The following is a 23,274-nucleotide window of genomic DNA, read 5'->3' on the forward strand; positions in this document are numbered from 1 at the left end:
GTCCCGCAAGGAGGCCAGGCTAGTCCTACTGCCCCTCGGTGACCGCGGCGAGGTACAGGTACAGGGCCAGTCCCGGGAAAGGCCGGCCCTTTCAGAGAGGAGCTTTGGCCCTCTGACCCCGCGGATGTCAGCGCTCAGGCGCTGCGGGGCTGGAAGAGGAACCCTAGGCGACAGGGCGTGAAAGAAGGCAACTGAAACACCCCACAGATCAGACTAATGCTTCAGGAGGCAGGAACGAAGGTGAGTTGTGTCAGCGGAGTCAGGGGTGGGTGACCCGTTCGGGTGGCGGTAGCCCTGGGTGGGTGTGGGGGGTGTGTGTGTGCGCGCGTGCGCGCGCCATGGGGCTAGGCGGTAGGTGTGAACTCCGTGCACACCGGACTCCTACAAGCAAGCAGGGTAACCCACAGTGACCTGTCACTTGGTGTGGGGGAAAAGAATCCTAGTCAGTAATTTTCTGCACATCTCTAAGAATGTTTTACCAGGCTCCCTGTTACCACAGGATCCTTCTCTGGCAACTTGGCAGTTAGCAGTGTTTGGGGCGTGATTGGAAAACACGTGTAGTTAGCAAGCTGATGCCTTCTTCAAAGTCCTGGTTTGTAAAAGGTGACCAGACAACTACCTAGAGAAGTCGAACGTAACTGTGCCCCCTTCCAGGGTCTGTCCCCTTCCGGGCAGCAATGGCAGGTCGGGCCAGGACCTGAGGCCGAGGCCGCGGGCGAGGTCGGGCGCCCTCTCAACGCGCCCCGCCGCAGGGAGCCGCCGCACCTCCGCCGCCTGGAGCCTCCACAGCCTGTTCAGTCTCCTTGGCGCAAAAGATGCTTTATCTTCTTCCCCTGCTACTTCCTTCTCATGCGTTTTCTCCTATGCGAATAGACTTCCCTTCAACCCGAGTGGATGGAAAGGTTTCTAAAGAGCTTGGCCCTAGCCAATGACCCCTCTTTGAAAGTGACTTCAAAACGGGCACCTAACACCCCACAGGCATCTCTGAGCTCCTGATTCTCCCTCGCACACTTGTCTGGCTTGCTTCGTTGGAAGAAGCTCCATTCTTCCAGTCGCTCAGGCGAAAGTCTTTGCAGCCGCCCTAGATTCCTCTGTCGACCCCAAACTCTTCCTGCACACCAACATCCAGGAAACACTGTCGTCTCCCAATTGTCCAAAAACTATCTGGCATCCGACAGTGTGTCACCACCTCTGTTCCTGCCCTCTGGTCCAAGCCACCAGCATCCCTTGCTGCACGTGGCAAGCGGTCTCCAAGCTCGTCTTCTTGCTTCCACCCTGGTCTTTCCTTCTGCCTGGTTCCCAGCACACAGAACCATATAAATCGGTCCATGCAGTTCCTCTGCCCGACATCCTGTAAAGATTCCCATTTTCTCAGTCAGAGGCACATTCTTTGAGGTGGCTTCCCTCCTGGGGTGCACCGGTGGCTCATTCCATTAAGCCCTGACTTCAGCTCAAGTCACAATCTCGCGGTTTGTAGGTTTGAGCCCCAAGTGTGACCGTGCAGAGCCCGCTTTGGATCCTCTGTCTTTCTCTCTCTCTCTCTCACCCACCCTCTCACCCTCCCCTGCTTGTTCTCTCTCTCTCTCTCTCTCTCTCTCTCTCTCTCTCTCTTTCTCTCTCAACAATAAACATTGAAAAAAATGGCCTCTCTCCCACCACGTCTCTGACCTAAGCTTGTCTACCTCGTGCTCACCTTGCAGCAGTCACATCGGCCACCTTGTTCTTTCTTGCACGTTTCTACATTAGAAGATTTGCTCTTTCCTCTACCTATGGCTCTTATAACCTTGTAACTCACTCTCCTCTTTCCAGTCTTTGATTCAGTGGCAACTTCTCACTGAGGGTCTGCTTTGTCCCCCATGAATTCAACCAGCCCCCTCACATCCCACCTTCCGGTAATACCCAGTTTTCTGTACTTTGCTTGGTTCTAAATTCATATGTCTGTTTGCCATTATATGTCCTCTTTGGAGAGATGCCGATTCAGGTCCTTTCCCCATTAAAAGAAAGATGGGTTATTAGGTTTTTTGGCTATTGAGTAGCAGGAGTTCCTTATATATTTTAAATTAACCCCTTATCAGATGCGTGGTTTGCAAATACTTTCTCCCATTCCGTAAGTTGCCTTTCATTCTGTTGATTCATTTGCTGTACAGAAAGTTTTTAGTTTGAATTCCCACTTGTCTATTTTGCTCCTGTTTCCTCTGCTTTTGGTATCCTCTGTTGTAGATACTTTTATAATAAACTGAGACAAAATCCAGACCCCGTAAGACGACGTGATAAACATGAATATACAATATTAAGACACCTATTTTTTTTTTTAATTTTTTTTTCAACTTTTTTTTTTTTTTTTTTTGGGACAGAGAGACAGAGCATGAACGGGGGAGGGGCAGAGAGAGAGAGAGACACAGAATCGGAAACAGGCTCCAGGCTCCGAGCCATCAGCCCAGAGCCTGACGCAGGGCTCGAACTCACGGACCGCGAGATCGTGACCTGGCTGAAGTCGGACGCTTAACCGACTGCGCCACCCAGGCGCCCCTTAAGACACCTATTTTTATCATCTATGTCGCATCTCAGGGGTTATTAATATTTAATGTAAGTACACTGTATGTAGCAAGTACTAATGAATGATGCTTGGTGTTTTCTTTCAGTGAAGTTTGAATATGATAAATTTGATTGCTGGGCGTGTCAGGAATTAGTTGAGAGTTTGATAAAAATCATTTAAAAACTTACGTGTAAAATGAAATAAGTTTTTCTATTAAGGAAATTCAGACTGTGTTTTTATAAGAGCATCATAAGCTAGGGATAATAGCTTCCAGAAGTAACATTTTGAAGAAAACCAGTTTGTGCAACCCAAGGCATGGACTGTATTACCCATTTACGAGGTTTCTTTCATAATTTGTGAAAGATTGCCTTGCACTGTGCTCAAATATTCACCTTGTAAAATAGTTAAATTAGATGAATATTACAATGTGATAAAAATAACATGAGAGCCTTTCCCAGTTGCTGTAAAAAAAAAATCGATCAGTTGTTTTTAAAAAAAAAAATCATGAAACTGGCCTTTGATAAATTTTGTTTTCAGTTTGTTTATGTAGAGAGACCGAGAGAGCAAGAGCAGGGGAGGGGCAGAGAGAGAATCCCAAGCAGACTGCATGCTGTCAGCACAGAGCTCTGATGCAGGGCTCGAATTCAGGAACTGTGAAATAATGACCTGAGCTGAAAGCAAGAGTCCTCAGCTTCATCCACTGAGGCCACTCAAACAAACACCTCTCATGCATTTTTTTTTTTTTTGAAAGGACTGTTTATTTAGTCAGCATCTTCTGATGCCAGTAGAGGGCACTCTGGTACCAGGTGATTAGCCTATAAAGGTAGAGAAAGGACAAAGTTTCTGATTAGAAGAAGCTTGCACTCTGAACAAATACCGGATGAAAGGAGGCAACGCCATAGCAGCAATGAATGCGGTGCTAGGGTAGCCGCTGACATGGAATGGGGTCTTGTTGAGAAAGGCTTCTGGGTAACATTCACCTTCTCTGGTGATCCATTACCGAACTACTGTTGTTTGGATCCTTTGACAACCCTCTTTTCTACCTCCAACCACCTCCACTTAAGTTGTACTTAACATTGTCCTTTGTTTACGTTTCCATTTGTTGTTTATCCTATAAAATTCATGGTTTTTGCATTTGTTTCTGTGCAGAGGAACTTCAGCTGGGGGCTGGATTGCAGGCACTGTCGCTGAGGGGAAAAGGGGTCTTGGAGCCATTTTTCTTTTTTTTTTTTTTTTTTTTTAAAGGTAATAACCACATTTAATATGTATCTCTCAACAACCTCAAAGCTCATCCAGATCATAGTCTCCAGAAAGAATCCTCACTTGCCCTTTTCTCTTCTCTCCAACTCCTACTCAGTGCCCCCCGTTAGCCAACCGCACCCCCCCCTCCCAGCTCTATGCTACCTGGACAGACTTACCGTCATGTTAAGCCCCCCTCCTTCTGTCCTCCATCCTCCGCACCAGCCTGGAGGCCCACCTGGCAGCGATGTCCCTCCCGGGAGGGTGTGAGGCTGACCCGGCCAAGGCAGCAATTTTTTTCCCTCCACTTTTACTGAGACATAATTAGTTTATAACATTGCCTGCGTTCAAGACCTACAGCGTGATGACTTGATATACGCACAAACTGCAAAATGACCCCCAAGATGAGGCGAGCTGACACCCACATCCCCTCACGTGGTAGGAGTTCTAGGTTTTTAGATTCTACATACCTGTGAGATCATACAGTATTTGTCTTCCTGTGTCCGACTCATTTCACTTAGGATAATGCCTTCAAGATTCATCCATATGGTCACAAATGGCAGGTTTTCCTTCTTTTTTCTGTAGCTAAATAATATCCCTGTGTGTGTGTGTGTGTGTGTGTGTGTGTGTGTGTGTGTGTGCACGCGTTTTCTTTACCCATCCATCCATCCATCAGTGGACACCTAAGTTGCTTCTGCATCTCGGTTACTGTCAATAACGCTGTGACGGACATAGTACAGATAATGTCTTTATCTCTTTGAGATGGTGAGTGAATTTCCTTCTGATGTATTCCCAGGAGTGAGATTGTTGGATCATATGGAATTTCCGTTTTTAACTTTTTGAGGAACCTCCCTACCGTTTTCCACGTAAAATCGGCTGCACCGATCTGCGTTCCCGCCCGCAGGGCACGAGGGCTCCTTCTTCTCCACATCCTCACCAACCCTTGTTCTCTCTCGTCTTTTTGCCACTAGCCACACGCACGGGTGGGAGGTGATAGCTCATGTGGCTTTGATTGGATTTCCCTGGCGATGAGGGATGTGGGGCCCCTTTCCATGTACCTGTTGGCCATTCGTACGTCTTCTGTGGGAAAATACCTATTCAAGGCCTCCGCTCATTTTTTAGTTGAATTATTTGCTTTCTGCTATCAAAGTATATGAGCTCCTTATATATGGGGGATAGTAGCCCCTTATCCAATATGCAGTCTGCAAATGTTTTCTTCCATTCTGTAGGCCGCCTCTCGTTGTGTTGATTGTATCTTTGGCTGTGCAGGAGCTTTTTAGTTTGAGGTGTCCCTCTGGTTTATTTCTCCTTTTGTTGTTTGCGATTCTGGAGTCATCTCCAAAAAGTCAGCACCAAAATCAGTGTCAGGGAGCTTCTTTTTCCCTATGTTTTCTAGCCTTATGGTTTCAGATTTTTTTTACATTTATTTATGTATTTTGAGACGAAGGGGGCAGAGAGAGGAGAGAGAGAGAATCCCAAGCAGGCTCTGCACTGTCAGCACGGAGCCTGATGTGGGGCTCAGACTCACAAACTGCGCGATCATAAGCTGAGCCGAAGTCAAGAGTCGGATGCTTAACTGACTGAGCCACCCAGGTGCCCTATGGTTTCCGATCTTTAATTCACTTTGAGTTAACTTTTGCATGTGGTGTAGGATGTGGGTCCAGCTTCATTCTTTTGCATGAACACCCAGTTTTCCTAGCACCAGGTATTGAAGAGACTATCTTTTTCCATTGAGTTATCTCGGCTCCCTTGTCAAATATTAGTTGGCCCTTCAGGGTCTTTGGTGTTTCCATTCGTGTTCTTTACACTCAATCGCGGGAGGGTCAAGGACTCTGGAAATGTTTGCCCAGAAAGGTTTCTGAGTGCTCCCCCAAACTCCACAGGCCATCTCTCCCACAGACTGTGTGCTCCTGCCTGGTATCCTTGTCTCTTTGGAGGCCCCAGTGCCTTTGCACAGTGCTTGGCACATGGCAGGAGCTCAACAGTGGTTGCATAGAGATTCTGACAGCACTTCCTTGGAAGCAGAGGGTAGTAAACCCAGGTACGGAGGAAGGGGTGCTCCGGGGCCCACGAGGGGGCTTGTGGGACAGCCGTCATTTGGTGACGTCATTTGGTGACGTCATCTGGAAGTTTCTCAATGTTCTCATGACCACAGTGGGACTGAGCTGATGGAAAAGAGTAGTTCTGGTGATAAAATCCAAACGGCTTTGGAAATAGAAATCTGAATGCGAGAGCTGACAGGGGCATGTGCTGCTTTGTTGTATACAGATTTTCTGGAACACAGCCAAACTAAGTGGCAAGCCCCTGTTTAAGCTGGGGCTACCCTAATATGTTTCCAGAAGGCCGGCATAATAAGTAGCAATGAGCAGTGGCATAGCTATCCGTCACTAAACTTAGGGCAGGCAAAGTGTCCCTGGCATGTCCCTTACTTAGTGGACTCTCTCGACAGCTTTTTTTCTTTTTTTTGAGAACACTAAAAATATCGTTAGAAGGTTTTCTGCAGGAATCATCCTTGCTCTCCCCAGTTCACCCCCATAAATTCTTAAGTTTCCCGACCCCGAGTTCTCATGGCCCGAGAACTTTCAAGGAAAAAAAAAATCCCCTAAAATAGAGGTCGGGCCCCATTCTGTATTTTGTTTTGTGCCCAAGGAAAAACCTAACCCTGAAAAAATTCACTTTTTTTTTTTTTTTTTTTTTGCTGGAAGTCGGACAGGTAAGTGAACTAAGTGACCACTTAGTAAGTGAACCACTGCCTTCAGTCCAGGGGGTCCCAGGCCTCCCCTGGAGGATGGTTTGAAAGCCCTCAAATGATCCCACTTGCTGTGAGACAGCCAGGCTGCGATGTCACATTCAGGCACCAGGGAGGGGGCGGGGCATAGGCTCCAGGCCCCACCTCCACCCGGCCCTTTCCCCACCTCCACCCACCTCTCCCTACTGCCTCCCTTAGGAGCCCTTCACGGAGATTGAGGCTGAACAGAACAAGAGTTCTGGCCTTGTGGTCCGCAGATCCTGCAGGCGGCGGGATGGAGAGAGGCCTGCCTGGACCTCTGCTCTGGCCGCCACCTCCAGGCAGCCTCAGTTGGGACACAGAGACCTCACAAGGGCACCGGGGCTTTTGGGCCGAAGGCATCCAAGACACCGGGGACCCCCAGGATGCAGGGTCCCCAGTCATCTCCAGGCCTGGAGAGCACCGGAGGCCCTGGCGAGATCTGCCCACGTCTTTAAATATCCAGAGTTCTGTCACCTGGGAGAGCACTCACGGTTGCCTGGAATGAGCCCAGAAGGGTCGAAGGGGCTCAGCAGACAGGCCTCACGATCAGGCGGGCTTTGGCTCTCGAAGCAATTTTCTTCTCGTTAAGAGCTGACCAGTGGTGGAGAGTCTGGTCCGTGAAGGTAGTGAGCTCCCCATCACGAGGCAGGCAGAGAGGCTACGGGATGCCATCGCGGAACACGGCGGAGGGCTTCGAGTCCGGCCGCTGGTGTGAGCCTGTGACCTCAAGGGCATCTTATCCTGACTTTGCCCGCAGGAGATGGGGTGTGGCCCTCGGGGGAGTGGGCACGGTCCACGGGGGACCAGGGGGCCTGCTGGGCTTCTGTGGCTGACGTCAAGGCGCGGGGACGGGGCGGGCGGTCCCTTGCTCCAAACCTCCCCCACCCCTGACCTCGAATTCACAGCCCGAGTTCCATTCGACACGATTTCAGAGCCCTCCAATCTGGGATCCACTCCGGGCTCGGGTGGGAGGCAAAATCTGGTTTCCTGAATCCGACCCCCAAATCCAAGGCCCAGCATTCTCCTCTGTCCCCCTCCTCCTGTTTTTAGCAGCTCAGGAACAGAGTGAACCCTCAGTCCGTGCCAAGAGGTGGAGAATACAACAGGCTCAAAAGTGCCGGGGATTTCATACCTTACCGGGAACCTCCCGCCTCCCTGGTGGGGGCCGCGACCCGGCCTAGAGCTCTCGTGTCACCCACTCTCACGGGCCTGTCTCCTGCCCTCCCCCTCCCTCCTCTCCCAGGCATGTGGGCACACCCCTTCGACCCGGAAAGCACCAGGGAGGAGAACTTCTATGTGAACGAGAGCACCGTGGTGACCGTGCCCATGATGTTCCAGTCGAGCCCCACCAAGTACCTGAAAGACCGGGTGCTCCCCTGCCAGCTGGTACAATTGGAATACACGGGCAACGGGACCGTCTTCTTCATCCTCCCAGACGAGGGGAAGATGGACACAGTCATCGCCGCGCTGAGCAGGGACACCATTCAGAGGTGGTCTTGGAGCCATTTTTCAAGACCAGGTGGTGAATACCCGACAGTACTTGGAACATGTGAAAGACTCCACAACAGGTGTGCTGGCCTTTAACAACCTAGTGTTATGGAATTGTTCATGTTGATCTTGTTCTGAGGTTCATTTGTGTTTGAGAATCTTAGAGCTTCACCCCATCACTGTGAGTGGAGGTACCTTCCTACCTTCTCATGATTTAATAACCTCCACCTTTGCAGAAATAGAGACCTATTTTAGGGGCCTGGATGTACTCTCCAGTTTTCTTTTCCTTTTATAGCAACTAAAATGATGCAGTTCTTTGGTTGTGCTGAGCCTTTTTTTTTTTTTTTTTTTTTAATGCTAAACACTATTACAAACAGTGGCTCCCCACTCACCGTCCCCTTTTGGAAGCGTTGTGCTACAAGAGGTTTTCTTTTGATCTCTTGTTACTGTTAATTTAATATTTTAATCTCCTGTTTTAACTCTAAATGTATGTTTGTGTGAGGATTCCTCTAAAAGGCCGGTACATATTCTGGGCATCAGGTGTGTATAAGTGTTCGTTACTTGTTCATGTCTTGGTTTGGCCTAACTTAAGCTCTCAAGATTGTGGTGTCTCCATTGTTTGGGGAGCGATTGGTCAACTTGTTTCATTATTGACCTGTGCCTCGGTTTTTGCAGGAATGCAAGGTAGAGTGGTGAAGCTATTCCCCAACCATTTCCGAGTGACCTCTCGCCCTGAACCCCTCACGTATAAGTACAACATTGATTACATGCCAGAGGTTGAAGAGGGAAAAGTTCGTACAGATCTGCTCTGCCAGCATAAACACGTAATTGAAGAGTGTCCCACATTTGATGGGAACTCTTTATTACTGCCTCATAAACTACAAAAGCAGGGTAAGTAATGTGATTGGACACTTTCTTTCTCTTTAAGTTTATTGACTTATTCTGAGAGAGAGAAAGCACACGTAGGGGAGGAGCAGAGAGCAAGGGCGAGAGAATCCCAAGCAGGCTCTGCACTGTTTGTGCAGGGCCACAGGGCTTGAACCCACAAGCCACAAGATCATGACCTGAGCTGAAGTCAAGAGTTGGGCACTTAACCAACTGAGCCATGCAGGCACTCCTGTTAGTGGACATTTTCTTGACCTTTCTTCTTTCTCTCACATTCTCCCTGTATTATAGCAAATACACCTTTTTCATACAATGGTTCATGGACACCTCTCGATCTCTTGCCCATAGGATTTGTAACAAAACCCACATGCCGTGTTTGGCTATCACTGATGTTCCCTCATGCCTCATTTTGGTGGTTAAAATGAATTTAAGAACAAAATATATATTTTTTACCTTTCCAATGGCAAATAGGGCTCAAATGCTGACGAAGTATTGAAAAAGTTTTTATTTCTTGTTCCAAAACTTCACACACACACACGCATACACACACAGAACTGGAAGGACTTAATACTCCATTTCTTTTCCTTAATTTAATATTTCTGAGAGGGAGCAATTGGGGGGGGGCAGAGAGAAAGAATCTTAAGCAGGTTTGACACAGCACAGAGCCTGAAGTGGGGCTCAAACCCCTGAACCATGAGATCATAACCTGAGCTGAAATCAAGTGTCAGAGGCTTAACTGACTGAGCCACCCAGCTGACCCTCTTCAATAAACTTGAATAACTATTCTTTTAAAACGTTTATTTTTGAGAGAGAGAGAGAGAGAGAGAGAGAGAGAGAGAGAGAGGCAGAGTGTGAGCGGGGGAGGGGCAGAGAGAGGGAGACACAGAATCTGAAGCTGGCTCCAGGCTCTGAGCTGTCAGCACAAAGCCCGATATAGGGCTAGAGCCCATAAAATGTGAGATCATGATCTGAGCTGAAGTTAGACATTTCACCGACTGAGCCACCCAGACACCCCACTTCAGTAAACTTCTGTATTTATTTAGCAAGTGCATAGTTTACAGGAGTTTGTTTAAGTTAAAAAAAAAATCACTGTAACTATTTGATTCGGACCCTCATTTGGGTCTCCTAAATCATATTTTCTACCTGCCTGTGTCTCTGGGGGTTAAGATTGCTCCTGCCAGACACCCAAGTGACCTGTTGTTTTGTGGTCCAGTAATGAGCGTCCTCTCCTTGGAAGGAGCACTAGACCTTTTTGTTGTTTCTTTACCTCAGAAAACAGAACTGGTCAGCCGGTGGGGCAAAAAGATTGTGAAGGTGATCACTGAATTCTTCAGTGAACTCAAACCCACCTCACTGGACTGCTTACGTTATTACAACATACTCTCTAGCAAATGTGTTTCTGAGATTTCATTTCCTTGAGATTTGGTTGCATGTTAGTGTGTCAGTGGCACTGTACATAGCTGTTTGGTCCTAGAATTTGTGTTCTCGAGGTCTCCTCGTGTTCTGGGAGGGCAAGCGATCTTTGAGATGCATCGGCACTTGAACCTCACCTAGATGTGCTTGAGTTCTGTGGCTTATTGTTGACATTGTTCTTCCTGCCTACCCCCACATCCCGTGCCTGCTCCCTGTCTAGGGAGGGACAGATGTCAGCTGTGCACAGCGATGCCTCTTTCTCCTGGAGTAAAGGTGCATTTGTTTTCTTTTCTTAATGGTTGTTTATTTTTGTAAGAGAGAGAGAAAGAGCAGAAGCAGGGGAGAGGCAGAGAGAGGGAGACACAGAATCTGAAGCAGGATCCAGGCTCCGAGCTGTCAGCACAGAGCCCAGTGCGGGGCTTGAGCCCTCAGTGCAAGATCATGCCCTGAGCCAAAGTCTGGTGCTTAACCGACTCAGCCAAGCAGGCACCCCTACATTTGTTTGGTGTTCTACACTTACGGTGACGCACAAATAGTGAAAATGAAAATTGGAGGCACGTAGTCTGCAAAAGAGGTTTCAGTTCATTTCTGGGGATGAAGGACCTTCTGATGACCTTCCCATGACCCTTTGTTGTAGATTATGTAAAGGAGGGAAAAATGGAGGTTCAAGGGGCCTTAATATCTACCTTACAATGTCATTTCCTTGTTGTATCAGGCACTTCCTGTTAATCGTTTGTAAAACAAAGTCACTGATCGATTTCTTTCCCCCAGTGTATCTCCGTGTTTGTTAGTAAATCTTCATAATATTCACTGCGGTTTCCACGAAATCCATTCTTCCAATTTCTAGAATTTCGAAGATGATGGATTTGAAGCAAGTTGGTCGCAACTATTACAACGAGAATGAGGCCACGGAGTTCCTCAATCATAAGTACACAGTGGAAAGTTTCACATTCTACAGACCTGACCATAGAAGCATTTGAGAAAGTGACTCTCATTTGAAGCAGTAGGATTTATAAGTGATGGTCTTTTCAGTGGTACCCACTGGCCATGAACGATTCAGTTAGAATTTCATGTAAATTTGGAACGAAGTGAAAAGATTCACTCTTACAGTCCTAGAGTGATAAGCATAAACCTTGAGGTATTCGGTAGTTCTATAAACCTCATAAGAAGTCTAAATCTTCTAAAATTTGGATAGTAGATTTCTCTTAAATACTTTCAATCATAGTAATTATAGCTACATGTATGTATGTGTATATATTGTGTATATGTTTATAATTCATACACCTATATCCTATATATTCTCACATACATACATACGCATGTGTGTGGCTATAGGTGTGTGAGCCTGTGGGTGGTAACAATATGGTTTAACAAAGAGTGTAAGAGTTATAACTAGCCCATCAGGTAAATCTCTATTGGAAAGGTCCTTCAAAAGATCAGTTCTTACTAAAAATAAGAAATTGAAACTGCTTGACTCCTAAGCACCAATTTTAGATCCCAAGTTCCAACACTGGGACGCTTGCTTCCTTGTTCAGAGCTTGGACTTTGACCCTTACATCTAATGTCTTCTGTTTGCAGGCTGGTAATCTGGCCTGGATATAGTGCTTCTATTCTTGAGTATGAAACCAGCATTACCCTCTGTGCTGATGTGAACCACAAACTGCTCTGAATGCAAACTGCTTATGATCTAATGCATGTTGATAACAAATCCCAAAGGAAAGATGCTATGGAAATTTTTAAGAATTAGTTGGATCAATTGTTTTTACATCTGTGTTTATTAACTTTTTTAATGCTTATTATTTTTTTTGAGAGAAGCAGAGAGAGTGTGGGGAGGGGCAGAGAGAGAGAGACAGAGACAGAGAGGGAGACACAGAATCCGAAGCAGGTTCCAGGCTCTGCACTGTCAGCACAGAGTCTGATGTGGGGCTCGAACCCACGAACCATGAGATCATGACCTGAGCTGAAGTCAGACACTTGACCAACTGAGCCACCCAGGTGTCCTGTGAGTCTGCTATTTAAAAACCTATCCAACCACTTTGAGAACTTTTTCCCCCCATAAGAGATGGTCCTATAGTTTTTGAATCAATAAACATTAAAGGTCAGAGGCAGAAATAGCATGGGAATGGTGAGAATCCATCCACACTTTTCTCATCTGGCTATACAGCATGAGAGAAAGATAAGTTTCAGTTGTAGATTTTGCTGTTCTTGTGATTCCTGATGTTGATCCAGTCACCTGCTCTGAACCCTCTCTCACATGTAACAGAATATGCTCCTTCCAAATTTCTTTTCCCTTGCTTTGTGTCTAACTATTTTTAACAATCAGGGCTTAATTATCATCCATTAGCAAATGTCCACTTGACGGAAGTGTTTTACTTCTAACCTTCTTCTAGACCAGACATTTTAAGCTGAAGAGCGTGGATGTAAAGCTGCTTGGCCAGCATCATCGTAGGAGTCCTCAACTTTATTCCTGCTTTCCAATTTCAAAATTCACTACAAAGCTCTAGGAATTAGGACAGTGGGATACTGGTATGAAGATAGACCTAAAAATCAATGGAATACAATTGAGAATCCTGGAGTTAACCCTCACATTTATAGTCCATTGATTTTTTTTTTTTTCAGCAAGAGTTTCAAGACCGCTTTCTTGGGGTAGGAATACTCGTTTCCTCAAATATTGCTGGGACCACTGGATATCCACCTGGCCGTTCCTCACAGAAGATACAAAATTAACTCCAATTTATCCCCAAAATTAACTAAAAATAGACCTAAATGTAAGCGTTAAAACTCTATAAAATTCCTAGAAGCAAATCTAGGAGTAAATTTTCTTGACTTTGGCTTAGAGAAAACCTTATAAAATAAAATGCCAACAGAGAAGGGTTGACAGAAGGAAAACGTAAATTGGACTTCACCAAATTGAAAACTTTCTTTCTTTGAAGTGAAAAAAAAGGGGGGCGCCTGGGTGGCTCAGACGGTTAAGCGTCCGACTTCAACTCAGGTCACGATCTCGCAGTCTGAGTTCGAGCCCCGCGTCGGGCTCTGGGCTGATGGCTAGGAGACTGGAGCCTGCTTCAGATTCTGTGTCTTCCTCTCTCTCTGCCCCTCCCCTGTTCATGCTCTGTCTCTCTCTGTCTCAAAAATAAATAAACGTTACAAAAAATTTAAAGTTAAGAAAAAGAAAGAAAAAAAAAAGGAACAGAATGAGAGAACATTTGAAATCACATATCTCCAGAACAACTTGCTTCTACATATGTAAGAAATGTTTACAAGTCAATAATTAAAAGAGAACCGAACTTTTACTTATTTCTTCAACCCAACTTTCAAAAAAATGGGCAAAGGATCTGAATAGACAGGCTTCCAAAGAAAATATACAAATGGCCAATAATCACATGAAAAGATACTCAATATTCTTGGCCATCAGGGAAATGCAAAGTCAAACCACAGTGAAATACCCCTTCATAGTATGATGGCTAAATTTGAAAAGGCAGAGACTAAGTGTCGGCAAGGATGTGAAAAAGTTGGAACCACCCGTCAAATACTGCCGGTAGAAGTAAAAATGGTGTGGTCTCTTTGGAAAACAGGATGGCCCTTTTTCAATATGCTAAATACAGTGTCACCATATGAGCCAGCAATCTCTTCCTAGTTTTATACCCAAGAGAAATGAACACCTATGTCTACCAGAATTGATACATGAATGTCCATAATCTCATTATTCATAATAGCTCAAAGGTGTTAACAACTCAAATGTTCATCAACTGACAAATGGAAAAATAAAAATGTACATCCATAAAATAGTGTGTCATTTGGCAACAAAAAGGAATGAAATACCAATACATGCTACAGCATAGATAAACCTTGAAAAGTAGTACACCAAGTGGAAGAAGGCTGTCAGGAAAGGTCACATACTGTATCATTCAATTCATGTGAAATAGGGTGGGTAGGCAAATGTATAGGATTTACAACTCTGTGAATATACTAAAACCATTGGATTGTAGCCTTCCGTAGGTGAATTATATGTCATATGAATTTACTAAAGTGGATATATCCTGAAACTTCTTGTAGGATTTAAAGCTTCTCACTTCTTACATGATCCCATGCCATAAATATGTTAGGAATACTACTATGTGTTGTGACCATTCCACAGGTATAACAATAGAACCTATCGAGTGGATGCTATTAATTGGGAGGAGACTCCCAGAAGTACGTTTAAGAAATCAGGTGGTGAGGAAATCACCTTCATAGACTACTACAAGGAGGTAGGAAATGTCCTGTCCTTCAATGTATTTAAATCTCATTTTGTTCTTATTATGTAGTCAAATATATGTCTCCTAAAAATACATGTGCAATATAGAGTCCTGTATGTTAGATTATAATAATATAACATCACCTATTAGCCTATAACATATATATAATCTATTATAAAATTTCTCCTTAGTGGTATTGTAACTTGACAGATGTATTATCCATGCATTCGAGTGCCTCATATATAGGGTAATGTCACATGATTAGAATGGCTCCGGTATGGCCTCTCCCGTGGGCCTAAGAGGAGGCTATGGTACTTTGAAACATGTTGATGGATCATTGGGTAGAAAATATGGCAAGACTTCATATGTGACCACTTTCCTTATATAGAAGGTTGAGCCCTATAGAATTTGGTTTGAAAAGAAGAAACAAATGACCAATTACCATCTGGAAAGATGTCAGCTGTATGCTGAATCTCAGAACTCATGGATTCCTCAATCTCTGTTCACAAAGACATAAGTAAACTTAGCTTGGTGCACAAAGATACACTAGTTGAGGAGATTAGTTTTCTAGCTTTGGCAGATGAGAGAAAGGAATTACAGATATCTGTAACAAATGGAAAGAACTTACAAATATTTTTTTTAAAGAACAGCTTGTATTTTTATACTGGAATCCAAACCATGGCTACTTGGAACCACCAAGGCTACACAGCCCTCTGGCATCCCTTCAAGGGGTGGTGCTATTACATTATCCTCACTTGTGCTTCATACTTAGTTCTTGTTCATTCAATCCAAAAAAGCACTTAATGAGTGCCCATTACACATCTTGGGTATACATTGGTAAGACCACTGAGTTGTCTGTTCTTAAGGAACTTGCATCCTTACGGCAGGAAGAGAGACGGCAGACAAGACTGTTCTAAGGGTTATGAGGGATATATCTAGATAATTAAAATTGAGAGGTATTATGGACGGTGTCTGGTGGTTCAGAGTAGGTGGTCATGGGAAGCTCTGAGAAGCTGGTATGTGAATGTCTGAAAGGAGCAAGCTGTGTGCAAATGAGGGAGAAGAGAAAAGACCCCACTTTCCAGATGGGCGAGATGTATCCAGATCCCAAACAAGGCTAGATTATTCTGTGAAGAAGTGCACATGGTTGCGGGGAGGACATCCTTGGATGTAGGATATGAAATCAGAGGATGAAGTGGGGGCCACGTTGTATAAAGTGCTGTCCACTGAGACAAATGAGATATTGTCAGATGTTATACAGATGGATGAAGTGATATATTTTATTTTACAGAGATGTGTCTAATTACAAGGAACGGGCTGTATGTGGGTAAAAAGGGAGGCAGAGACATCAGTGAGGAGGTGGCTAAGTCATTTTAGGTCAATGATAATGGTGACCGGGATTAGGGTGGGAGAGGTAGGAAGTGAGTGGATGCCAGAGTCATTTACTACAACGGGGGAGTCGGTGTGAGAAGATTGGGGACTTTGGGGTTGACTTAGGCTCTGATGGAGGTGGTAGATGGAGATACCTGGCTGATATTTGCTTGTTCATTCTCCAAATTTGACCTCAAATGTCATTGATTGAGAAGAGCCATGCTGGGTATCCAGAGTACATCCACCCCACCCCCACACCAACCTGCAACCTCAGGCCTCTGTGGGGTCCCCCTGTTCTGTTGTGCTCTTGCATTTCATAGCATCTATCCCAATTCGGAATTCTGTATTTGAGTGGTTATTTTATGAATCTCTCCCCTCTCTGTAGACAGAGTTCCACCAGGGCATGACAGTGTTGGTTTTGCTCCTTGTAAATACCTCTCCTGTCTTATACCATGACTAGCACATAGAAGTTGAAATATATATAGGTTGTAGTAAATTCACACATGCTGGCATCACAGAGCAGTGGGTTTGGGAATAATTAGAGGATTTGTCACATGAAGACAAACTACCTTCTTGGCACGAGTTGATAGGCAGGAGCCTTGGATGTAAAAGAAACCTAAGACTGTGGTTTCAGCAGGTTTAATTGAGAAAAAAAAAAAAACAGACGGGCTGAAATATTTGAAACGATTTGAGTCATCTTGGGATGCCCTGGTGGGAACTCAGTCTAATGACAGATGGCAATTTAGTTGCCCTGTTGTCATGAGATCTAGAAAAATCCTGGAATCGATCGATGAGCCCTTAGAAGGAAAGTACAATCCTGGCCTTCAAAAAAGGTTTCATAATGCTGCAAAGAAGGACCACAGAACTCCTGTTTAGGTGCAGAAGTTGATGTTAGAGGAGGAGATCCTTCTAGGATGTTGCATGGCAGCTATGGGAAATAAGAGGCGTGTTTCCCAAAGTTTTTGACAGGAAGAATAGCTCGTCCAAAGGTTTTGATAGATGAGGCCCTAAAAGGATGCCATGATTCTACACACATGTAGACACCTGCACAAGCTTGGGCCTTAAGACTCTAGAACCAGGAAAATGGGGGTGAATCCCAGCTGTCTTTCAAATAACTAAAGACCACTCTAAGGGTGAAAAAAAACCATGTATAGTCTGCAATGAGATCATACGAAATAAAACTAATAGTTCAGCTTAAGAGAAAAAGAGCCATGAACACTGGATGTGAAGTTTTGTCGCGGGTAGGAACTCCTTTGAAGTTCTCGGGATGTTTAGCAGTCAGATAAAACCAGAATTGATGTGGCTAAATTCCTACTGATGAGGACCTTCCTGATCGGCATGGAAGGATCTATGAAGAACCATTGCTGTGTGTTGGAGAGTAAAGGCAGTTTGTGGCACGGAAATTGCAGCCCAGGGGTAGGATGTCTTGGCAAATATCTCTTCCTCCTGGAAGCAGGGACTGAGAGTTTAGGAGAAATGATGCAAGAGGCATGTTGGGAATAGATGTGGAATTGCAACTCTAAAAAGTTGACTGGGTTTGTTGCCCACCCCTCCGTTTGGGAATCGTCTTGAAAGTGCTCAAGTATGTTTGAGGAATCTTTAAGACAGTGCTGTAGTGAGAAATACAGATCCTAAGAGTCTGTCATACGTTTACTTATATGTAGTGAAAGGATCGTACAATGACCCCCAATATAATGTCTGTGAGCATCCCGCTCTCCTTGGCTACGTGTGTTGACAGAGAAAAAAAAGAGGCCATCTGCGGGACGTCTAACTAAGAGAATATGAAGAGAACCTTTAATGCGTTCTTAACCTTGAGGAAACCGTATCACCAGCACACCCCCAGGCCTCTGTTGGTGACCCCAAAATGCACTTCTGTACATATTTACGTGACTCTGCTGAGGCTTCACCGATAGTTACAGCAGTGTTCTTTCTTGTTTCTGTTGAGCAGCAACATGGTCTAGTGGTCACTGCCCTAACTCAGCCACTTTTGGTCAGCAAAGGCAAATGGAAAAAGAGCCAACAGGACACGCCCCATGAGCCTATAATGCTGGTTCCCGAGCTGTGCTACCTGACAGGTACTACAGATTTGTGCAGTCTTCAGAGAAGTCCACCCCTTCTGAGCCCCAGGTGTTAGGATGTAGAAGTACCAGCGTTTCATAATGCTCCATATGGCCCAGAGCTGCATTCTCTCTGCTGGTTCTTCCTCTTGCAGGTGCAGTGGTCAAGGCTTCTCTCGTTTACACGAGAGAGTTTACACTATTCTTGCTTCTTTAGCTATATCTTTTCTAAACTTTGTCTTTGGAAAGGTCTAACAGATGAACTGCATAAAGACTACAGAGTGAAGAGAGACATGGCTGTGCATACAAGGTTGGATCCAGAAAAAAAGGCAGCATGAATTACAAAGATTCACGAATATTGGACAAAAGTAAGTGTTATTTTTCTGTGTGTGTGTGTGTCCTGAAGCGGAGACTGCGTAGAACCCCTGGCATCTCACATGCTCCAACTAAAATGTGACAGTTGGGACGAAAACGATACCTTGGAGGGAACAACTCTATTTTTTTCTGTCAGTGCAAAGTTAGGGCAAGTCTGGAGGGGGAGAATGATATAGAAAGATCCTAAGACCCTGTGCAAATGTGAGAGCGAAGACATCATGATTTCAGGGTACCAGGGACCTTCTTTGTACCATGTCAGCACAGAGGACAATAGAAGACATCTTTAGATTAGAGGAGAATTTTATAAGTGGATCATTGCCTTTGCGTACTTCATTTGGGTTGATTTGTGGACATTTTAACTTTCAGAAATAAGAGTGCACAAAAGGAACTCCAACTTTGGGATTTGAAATTTGACCCCAACTTCGTGTCCTTCTCAGGAAGAATTATGAAAGAAGTAAGAATTCTTCAAAGAAGCAGAGTGGTAAGACCATTTCAAAGTGGCCATGTTTCTTTATCTCTCTTTTTCTCAGCTTCTTCTTTTTCCATAATTTTATCTTCTAATTCACCTATTCTCTCCTCTGCCTCTTCAATCCGAGCTGTAGTCACCTCCATTTTATTTTGCAGCTCATTTATAGCATTTTTTAGCTCCTCCTGACTGTTTCTTAGTCCCTTGATGTCTGTAGTAATAGATTCTCTGCTGGCCTCTATACTTTTGTCAAGCCCAGCGATTAATTTTATGGCTATTATTTTGAATTCATTTTCTGCTATATTGCTTACATCGTTTTTGATCAGTTCGTAAGCTGTCGCTACTTCCTGGAGTTTCTTTTGAGGAGAATTCCTCCGTTTGGTCATTTTGGATAGTCCCTGGAGTGGCACGGAACTGCAGGGCTCTTCCTCTGTGCTGTCTGGAGTAACTTGAGTTGGTGGGCGGGGCCGCAGTCAGACCTGATGTCTGCCCCCAGCCCACCGCTGAGGCCACAGTCAGACTGGCGTGTACCTTATCTCCCCCTCTCCCAGGAGCAGGACTCACTGTGGAGTGGTGTGGCCTCTGTCTGGGCTACTTGCACACTGCCAGGCTTGTGGTGCTGCTTCGATGGGATCTGGCGTATTAGCCGGGGTGGGTCTGCAAGGTGCACAGGGGCGGGAGGGGCAGGCTCAGCTCGCTTTGACTTCGGTGGTCCGCTTTGGAGGGGCCTAGTGGCAACGGGAGGGAGACAGACCTGTCGGAGGGACGGATCCGCATGAGCACAGCGTTGGGTGTTTGCGCGGTGCAAGCAAGTTCCGTGATGGGAACCGGCTCCCTTTGGGATTTTGGCTGGGGGGTGGGCGAGGGAGACGGCACTTCCAGCGCCTTTGTTCCCCGCCAAGCTGAGCTCCGTTGTCCGGGGCTCAACAACTCTCCCTCCCGCTCTCCAAGCACAGCAGTTGACTTATAACATTCCAGATATTAAGTCCCACTGGCTGTCAGAACACACTCCATCCGGCCCCTCCGCTTTTGCAAGCCAGACTCGGGGGCTCTGCCTTGCCGGGTGGGCTGGCTGCCCCTCCACCGCCCTGGCTCCCTCCCGCCAGTCCGTGTAGCGCGCGCCGCCTCTCCACCCTTCCTACCCTCTTCCGTGGGCCTCTTGTCTATGCTTGGCTCCAGAGAGTCTGTTCTGCTAGGCTTCTGGTGGTTATTGGGGTAAATTAGGCAGATGTGGGTGGAATCTAAGCGATCAGCAACCAATCCTTCTGAAATACAAGCAATTATCAGGGAATACTATGAAAAATTATAGGCCAACAAACGGGATAACCTGGAAGAAATGGACAAATTCCTAAGCACTCACACACTTCCAAAACTCAAACAGGAAGAAATAGAAAACTTGAACAGACCCATAACCAGCGAAGAAATTGGATCAGTTATCAAAAATCTCCCAACAAATAAGAGTCCAGGACCCGATGGCTTCCCTTGGGGAATTCTATCAGACATTTATAGCAGGGATAATACCTATCCTTCTCAAGCTGTCCCAAAATATAGAAAGGGAAGGAAAGCTTCCAGACTCATTCTATGAAGCCAGCATCACTTTGATTCCCAAACCAGACAGAGACGCAGCAAACAAAGAGAACTACAGGCCAATATCCCTGATGAATACGGATGCAAAAATTCTCAACAAGATACTAGCAAATCGAATTCGACAGCATTTAAAAATAATTATTCACCATGATCAAGTGGGATTCATTCCTGGGCTGCAGGGCTGGTTCAACATTTGCAAATCAATCAATGGGATACATCACATTAATAAAAGAAAAGATACGAACCATATGGTCCTGTCAATCGACGCAGAAAAAGCATTTGACAAAATCAGCATGCTTTCTTAATAAAAAAACCTCGAGAAAGTCGGGACGGAAGGAACATACTTAAACATCCTAAAAACCATTTATGAAAAGCCGACAGCTAATATCATCCTCAATGGGGAAAAACTGAGAGCTTTCCCCCTGAGATCAGGAACACCACAGGGATGTCCACTCTCACCACTGTCGTTTAACATAGTGTTGGAAGTGCTACCATGAGCAATCTGACAACACAAGGAAATCAAAGGCATCAAAATTGGCAAAGATGAAGTCAAGCTTTCACTTTTTGCCGATGACATGATATTCTACATGGAAAACCCAACAGACTCCACGAAAAGTCTGCTAGAACTGACACATGAATTCAGCAAAGTCGTAGGATAGAAAATTAATGTGCAGAAATCAGTTGCATTGTTATACACTAATAATGAAGCAACAGAAAGACAAATAAAGTGACTGATCTCATTCACAATGGCACCAAGAATCATAAAATACCTAGGAATTAACCTAACCAAAGGTGTCAAAGATCTGTATGCTGAAAACTATAGGAAGCTTAGGAAGGAAATTGAAGACGATACAAAGAACTGGAAAAACATTCCATGCTCATGGATTGGAAGACTGAAATTGTTAAAATGTCAATACTACCCAAAGCAATCTACATATTCAAAGCAATTCCAATCAAAATTGCACCAGCATTCTTCTCCAAGCTAGAACAAGCAATCCTAAAATTTGTATGGAACCACAAAAGACCCCGAATAGCCAAAGTAATATTGAAGAAGAAAACCAAAATGGGAGGCATCACAATCCCAGACTTTAGCCTCTACTACAAAACTGTAATCATCAAGACAGTATGGTATTGGCACGAAAACAGACACATAGACCGATGGAATAGAATAGAGACTCCAGAATTGGACCCACAAATGTATGGCCAACTCATCTTTGACAAAGCAGGAAAGAATATCCAATGGAAAAAAGACAGTCTCTTTAACAAATGGTGCTGGGAGAACTGGACAGCAACATGCAGAAGAATGAAACAAGAGAACTGTCTTACACCATTCACAAAAATAAACTCAAAATGGATAAAGGACCTGAATGTGAGACAGGAAACCGTCAAAACCCTAGAGGACAAAGCAGGAAAAAACCGCTCTGAACTCTCAGCTGCAGCAATTTCTTCCTTGACACGTCTCCAAAGACAAGGGAATTAAAAGCACAAATGAACTATTGGGGCCTCATCAAGATGAAAAGCTTCTACACTGCATGGAAACAATCAACAAAACTAAAAGGCAACCGATGGAATGGAAAAGATATTTGCAAATGACCTATCAGACAAAGGGCTAGTTTCCAAAATCCATAAAGAACTCACCAAACTCCACACCCGAAAAACACATTCTCCAGTGAGGAAATGGGCAGAAGACATGAACAGACACTTTTCCAAAGAAGACATCCAGATGGCCAACAGGCACATGAAAAGATACTCAATGTCACTCCTCATCAGGGAAATACAAATCAAAACCACACTGAGATATCACCTCACGACAGTCAGAGTGGCTAAAGTGAACCCATCCAGAGACTATAGATGCTGGAGAGGATGCGGGGAAATGGGAATCCTCTTGCACTGTTGGTGGGAATGCAAACTGGGGCAGCCACTCTGGAAAACAGTGTGGAGGTTCCTCAAAAACGTAAAGATAGATCTACCCTATGACCCAGGAAGAACACTGCTAGGAATTTACCCAAGGGATACAGGAGTGCTGATGCATAGGGGCACTTGTACCCCAATGTTTCTAGCAGCACTTTCAACAATAGCCAAATTATGGAAAGAGCCTAAATGTCCACCAACTGATGAATGGATAAAGAAACTGTGGTTTATATACACAATGGAATACTACTTGGCAATGAGAAAGAATGAAATATGACCTTTTGTAGCAACGTGGATGGAACTGGAGAGTGTTACGCTAAGTGAAATAAGTTATTCAGAGAAAGACAGATACCATATGTTTTACTCTTATGTTGATCCTGAGAAACGTAACAGAAGACTATGGGGGAGGGGAAGGAAAAAAAAGTTAGGGAGGGAGTCAAACCATAAGAGACTCTTTAAAACTGAGGATAAACTGAGAGTTGATGGAGGGTGGGAGGGAGGGGAAAGTGGGTGATGGGCTTTGAGGAGGGCACCTTTTGGGATGAGCCCTGGGTGTTGTATGGAACCAATTTGACAATGAATTTCATATTTAAAAAAGAAAAGACTCCACCAAACACACCTGCTAGAACTGTTACATGAATTCAGCAAAGTCACAGGATATGAAACCAATGTACAGAAATCAATTGCATTCTATACACCAATAATGAAGCAGAAGGAAGAGAAATTAAGGAATCTATCCCATTAACAATTGCATCCCAAACCATAAGATACATAGGAATAAACGTATCCAAGGAGGTAAAAGATCTGTACGCTAAAAAGTATTGAGAGCTGATGAAGAAATTGAAGAAGACACAAAGAATTGGAATGACATTCCACGCTCATGGATTGGAAGACAAAATACTGTTCAAATGTTGATACTCCTCAAAGCTATCTACAGC

At 44.8% G+C, this 23,274-nt stretch overlaps 1 protein-coding gene across 3 annotated transcripts; it reads left to right on the top strand.

Annotated features, from left to right (window-relative positions):
- The first annotated feature begins 8,037 nt into the window (after positions 1–8,037).
- LOC131495917 (piwi-like protein 3) lies at positions 8,038–18,817 on the top strand. 3 transcript variants are annotated; one of them, XR_009254180.1, is made up of 7 exons: positions 8,038–8,113; positions 8,709–8,924; positions 11,103–11,259; positions 12,955–13,099; positions 14,470–14,581; positions 18,247–18,365; positions 18,739–18,817. XR_009254180.1 is itself a non-coding variant. In XM_058701098.1 (5 exons), coding segments are annotated over exons 2-5 (330 nt in total). In that variant the 5' UTR covers positions 11,144–11,259; positions 12,955–13,097; the 3' UTR covers positions 18,336–18,365. The 3 variants fall into 3 exon arrangements, 2 of the variants coding, with proteins under 2 accessions (XP_058557081.1, XP_058557082.1); XM_058701098.1 differs by lacking the exons at positions 8,038–8,113; positions 8,709–8,924; positions 18,739–18,817 and adding an exon at positions 17,889–18,015 and having other exon boundaries at positions 11,144–11,259; XM_058701099.1 differs by lacking the exons at positions 8,038–8,113; positions 8,709–8,924; positions 11,103–11,259; positions 18,739–18,817 and adding exons at positions 12,221–12,857; positions 17,889–18,015 and having other exon boundaries at positions 12,951–13,099.
- The last annotated feature ends 4,457 nt before the right edge of the window (positions 18,818–23,274 follow it).

The sequence above is a fragment of the Neofelis nebulosa genome, chromosome 15 (genome assembly GCF_028018385.1).
Source record: "Neofelis nebulosa isolate mNeoNeb1 chromosome 15, mNeoNeb1.pri, whole genome shotgun sequence".
Classification (NCBI taxonomy): domain Eukaryota; kingdom Metazoa; phylum Chordata; class Mammalia; order Carnivora; family Felidae; genus Neofelis; species Neofelis nebulosa.